We start from the raw sequence: 5,000 nt of genomic DNA, 5'->3' as shown, positions 1-5,000 counted from the left end.
GGTAGTCTGAGGATTTATATTCGGCCGCAGAGCAGTCGGAGAGCACTGTCACACGCACACCTCTCGTCTGAACGCAGCCCAACACCTGCACACACACACACACACACACACACACACACACACACACACACACACACACACCAAACACAAACACACACACAAACACATGAGTGGCATGTTCTAACAGAAGTACAGAGCTGTGTGTGTGTGTGTGTTAGCGCTTCACCTTCTCCGTCCACTGGAACAGCTGGTCTTCAGCGACGTAACAGGAGCACTGGCATATCAGCACCTGCACACACACATTACAGCTTTCATCATGAGATCAGTGAGTCTGTGTGTGTGTCAGTGAGTCTGTGTGTGTGTCAGTGAGTCTGTGTGTGTGTCAGTGAATCTGTGTGTGTGTCAGTGAATCTGTGTGTGTCAGTGAGTCTGTGTGTGTCAGTGAGTCTGTGTGTGTGTGTGTGTGTGTGTGTGTGTGTGTGTGTGTGTGTGTGTGTGTGTGTGTGTATGTGTGTCAGTGAGTATGTGTGTGTGTCTGAGTCTGTGTGTGTCAATGAGTCTGTGTGTGTCAGTGAGTGTGTGTGTGTGTCAGTGAGTATGTGTGTGTGTCTGAGTCTGTGTGTGTCAATGAGTCTGTGTGTGTGTGTGTGTGTGTGTGTGTGTGTGTGTGTGTCAGTGAGTATGTGTGTGTGTGTGTCTGAGTCTGTGTGTGTCAATGAGTCTGTGTATATCAGTGAGTCTGTGTGTCAGTGAGTCTGTGTGTGTGTGTGTGTGTGTGTGTGTGTGTGTGTGTGTGTGTGTGTCAGTGAGTCTGTGTGTGTCAGTGAGTGTGTGTGTGTGTGTCAGTGAGTCTGTGTGTGTCAGTGAGTCTGTGTGTGTCAGTGAGTCTGTGTGTGTGTGTGTGTGTGTGTGTGTGTGTGTCAGTGAGTGTGTGTGTGTGTGTGTGTGTGTGTGTGTGTCTGAGTCTGTGTGTGTGTGTCAGTGAGTCTGTGTGTGTCAGTGAGTCTGTGTGTGTGTGTGTGTGTGTGTGTGTGTCTGAGTCTGTGTGTGTCAGTGAGTCTGTGTGTGTCAGTGAGTGTGTGTGTGTGTGTGTGTGTGTGTGTGTGTGTGTGTGTGTGTGTGTGTCAGTGAGTGTGTGTGTGTGTGTGTGTGTGTGTGTGTGTGTGTGTGTGTGTGAGTATGTGTGTCAGTGAGTGTGTGTGTGTGTGTGTGTGTGTGTGTGTGTGTGTGTCTGAGTCTGTGTGTGTCAGTGAGTATGTGTGTCAGTGAGTCTGTGTGTGTGTGTGTGTGTGTGTGTGTGTGAGTGTGTGTGTGTGTCTGAGTCTGTGTGTGTGTGTGTGTGTGTGTGTGTGTGTGTGTGTGTGTCAGTGAGTCTGTGTGTGTGTGTGTGTGTGTGTGTGTGTGTGTGTGTGTGTGTGTGTGTGTGTGTGTCTGAGTCTGTGTGTGTCAGTGAGTCTGTGTGTGTCAGTGAGTCTGTGTGTGTCAGTGAGTCTGGGTGTGTCAGTGAGTCTGGGTGTGTGTGTCAGTGAGTATGTTTGTGTGTGTCTGAGTCTGTGTGTGTCAGTGAGTCTGTGTGTGTCAGTGAGTCTGTCTGTAAGTCTATGAATCTGTCATTGAGTCTGTGTGTGTCTGTGCATCTGTGAGTCTCTCAGTGAGTCTGTGTGTGTCAGTGAGTCTGTGTGTCTGTGAGTCTGTGTGTGTCAGTGAGTCTGTGAGTCTGTGTGTGTCAGTGAGTCTGTGTGTATCAGTGAGCCTGTGTGTCAGTGAGTCTGTGTGTGTCAGTGAGTCTGTCAGTGAGCCTGTGTGTGTCAGTGAGTCTGTCAGTGAGCCTGTGTGTGTCAGTGAGTCTGTGTGTATCAGTGAGTCTGTGTGTGTCAGTGAGTCTGTGTGTATCAGTGAGTCTGTGTGTGTCAGTGAGTCTGTGTGTATCAGTGAGTCTGTCAGTGAGCCTGTGTGTGTCAGTGAGTCTGTGTGTGTCAGTGAGTCTGTGTGTATCAGTGAGTCTGTGTATCAGTGAGTCTGTCAGTGAGCCTGTGTGTGTCAGTGAGTCTGTGTGTGTCAGTGAGTCTGTGTGTATCAGTGAGTCTGTGTGTGTCAGTGAGTCTGTGTGTGTCAGTGAGTCTGTGTGTATCAGTGAGTCTGTGTGTCAGTGAGTCTGTGTGTGTCAGTGAGTCTGTGTGTATCAGTGAGTCTGTGTGTATCAGTGAGTCTGTGTGTCAGTGAGTCTGTGTGTATCAGTGAGTCTGTGTGTCAGTGAGTCTGTGTGTATCAGTGAGTCTGTGTGTCAGTGAGTCTGTGTCAGTGAGTATGTGTGTCAGTGAGTATGTGTGTCAGTGAGTCTGTGTGTCAGTGAGTCTGTGTGTGTGTCAGTGAGTCTGTGTCGGTGAGTGAGTCGGTGAGTGAGTCTGTGAGTCTGTCAGTGAGTGAGTCTGTCAGTGAGTGAGTCTGTCAGTGAGTGAGTCAGTGAGTGAGTCTGTCAGTGAGTGAGTCGGTGAGTGAGTCTGCCAGTGAGTGAGTCTGTCAGTGAGTCTGTCAGTGAGTGAGTCTGTCAGTGAGTCTGTCAGTGAGTCTGTCAGTGAGTCTGTCAGTGAGTCTGTCAGTGAGTCTGTCAGTGAGTGAGTCTGTCAGTGAGTGAGTCGGTGAGTGAGTCTGCCAGTGAGTGAGTCTGTCAGTGAGTCTGTCAGTGAGTCTGTCAGTGAGTGAGTCTGTCAGTGAGAGTGAGTGAGTCTGTCAGTGAGTCTGTCGGTGAGTGAGTCTGTCAGTGAGTGAGTCAGTGAGTGAGTCTGTCAGTGAGTGAATCGGTGAGTGAGTCTGTCAGTGAGTCTGTCAGTGAGTGAGTCTGTCGGTGAGTGAGTCGGTGAGTGAGTCTGTCAGTGAGTGAATCGGTGAGTGAGTCTGTCAGTGAGTGAGTCGGTGAGTGAGTCTGTCAGTGAGTGAATCGGTGAGTGAGTCTGTCAGTGAGTCTGTCAGTGAGTGAGTCTGTCGGTGAGTGAGTCGGTGAGTGAGTCTGTCAGTGAGTGAGTCGGTGAGTGAGTCTGTCAGTGAGTCTGTCAGTGAGTGAGTGAGTGAGTCAGTGAGTGAGTCTGTCAGTGAGTGAGTGAGTCAGTGAATGAGTCTGTCAGTGAGTGAGTGAGTGAGTCTGTCAGTGAGTGAGTCTGTCAGTGAGTCTGTCAGTGAGTCTGTCAGTGAGTCTGTCAGTGAGTCTGTCAGTGAGTGAGTCGGTGAGTGAGTCGGTGAGTGAGTGAGTCGGTGAGTGAGTCTGTCAGTGAGTCTGTCGGTGAGTCTGTCGGTGAGTGAGTCTGTCAGTGAGTGAGTCGGTGAGTGAGTCGGTGAGTGAGTCTGTTAGTGAGTCTGTCAGTGAGTCTGTCAGTGAGTCGGTGAGTGAGTCTGTCGGTGAGTGAGTCAGTGAGTGAGTCTGTCGGTGAGTGAATCAGTGAGTCTGTCAGTGAGTCTGTCAGTGAGTGAGTCTGTCAGTGAGTGAGTCGGTGAGTGAGTCTGTCAGTGAGTCTGTCAGTGAGTGAGTTGGTGAGTGAGTCTGTCAGTGAGTCTGTCGGTGAGTGAGTCTGTCGGTGAGTGAGTCTGTCGGTGAGTGAGTCTGTCGGTGAGTGAGTCTGTCAGTGAGTCTGTCGGTGAGTCTGTCGGTGAGTGAGTCTGTCAGTGAGTCTGTCAGTGAGTGAGTCGGTGAGTGTCAGTGAGTCTGTCAGTGAGTGAGTCGGTGAGTGAGTCTGTCAGTGAGTGAGTCTGTGAGTGAGTCTGTCGGTGAGTAAGTCGGTGAGTGAGTCGGTGAGTGAGTCGGTGAGTCTGTCAGTGAGTCTGTCAGTGAGTCTGTCAGTGAGTCTGTCAGTGAGTGAGTCTGTCAGTGAGTGAGTCTGTCAGTGAGTGAGTCTGTCAGTGAGTGAGTCTGTCAGTGAGTCTGTCAGTGAGTCTGTCAGTGAGTGAGTCGGTGAGTCTGTCAGTGAGTCTGTCAGTGAGTGAGTCTGTCGGTTAGTGAGTCGGTGAGTCTGTCGGTGAGTCTGTCGGTGAGTCTGTCGGTGAGTCTGTCGGTGAGTCTGTCGGTGAGTCTGTCGGTGAGTGAGTCTGTCAGTGAGTGAGTCGGTGAGTCTGTCGGTGAGTGAGTCGGTGAGTCTGTCAGTGAGTGAGTCGGTGAGTCTGTCGGTGAGTGAGTCGGTGAGTCTGTCGGTGAGTCTGTCGGTGAGTGAGTCGGTGAGTGAGTCGGTGAGTCTGTCGGTGAGTGAGTCTGTCGGTGAGTCTGTCGGTGAGTCTGTCGGTGAGTGAGTCTGTCGGTGAGTGAGTCTGTCGGTGAGTCTGTCAGTGAGTCTGTCGTGAGTGAGTGTCAGTGAGTCTGTCAGTGAGTCTGTCGGTGAGTCTGTCGGTGAGTGAGTCTGTCGGTGAGTGAGTCTGTCAGTGAGTGAGTCTGTCAGTGAGTCTGTCGGTGAGTATGTCGGTGAGTGAGTCTGTCAGTGAGTCTGTCAGTGAGTGAGTCGGTGAGTCTGTCGGTGAGTCTGTCGGTGAGTCTGTCAGTGAGTCTGTCGGTGAGTGAGTCGGTGAGTCTGTCAGTGCGTCTGTCAGTGAGTCTGTCGGTGAGTGAGTCTGTCAGTGTGTCTGTCGGTGAGTGAGTCTGTCGGTGAGTCTGTCGGTGAGTCTGTCGGTGAGTCTGTCGGTGAGTCTGTCGGTGAGTCTGTCGGTGAGTCTGTCGGTGAGTCTGTCGGTGAGTCTGTCGGCGAGTCTGTCGGCGAGTCTGTCGGTGAGTCTGTCAGTGAGTCTGTCAGTGAGTGAGTCTGTCGGTGAGTGAGTCGGTGAGTCTGTCAGTGAGTCTGTCGGTGAGTGAGTCGGTGAGTGAGTCGGTGAGTCTGTCAGTGAGTGAGTCGGTGAGTCTGTCAGTGAGTGAGTGAGTCTGTCGGTGAGTGAGTCTGTCGGTGAGTGAGTCTGTCAGTGAGTCTGTCGGTGAGTCTGTCGGTGAGTGAGTCTGTCAGTGAGTCTGTCAGTGAGTGAGTCGGTGA

At 51.4% G+C, this 5,000-nt stretch overlaps 1 protein-coding gene across 1 annotated transcript in view; it reads right to left on the bottom strand.

The window, feature by feature from the left end:
* The window catches only part of psmg1 (proteasome (prosome, macropain) assembly chaperone 1), a 14,635-nt gene that overhangs the window by 5,649 nt on the left and 3,986 nt on the right, over positions 1-5,000 (bottom strand). Inside the window, exons 4-5 of the mRNA XM_079803755.1 lie at positions 227-289; positions 1-85 (exon numbers count right to left, since the gene is read on the bottom strand). The exon at positions 1-85 is cut by the window's left edge and continues 114 nt beyond it. Coding sequence (XP_079659881.1) covers positions 1-85; positions 227-289 — 148 coding nt within the window. The remainder of the gene's footprint in view (positions 86-226; positions 290-5,000) is intronic.

The sequence above is a fragment of the Gobio gobio genome (assembly GCF_949357685.1).
Source record: "Gobio gobio genome assembly, chromosome: 22".
NCBI classification, from domain to species: domain Eukaryota; kingdom Metazoa; phylum Chordata; class Actinopteri; order Cypriniformes; family Gobionidae; genus Gobio; species Gobio gobio.
The sequence above is the reverse complement of the archived record's forward strand: the minus strand, read 5'-3'. Positions and strand labels throughout refer to the sequence as shown.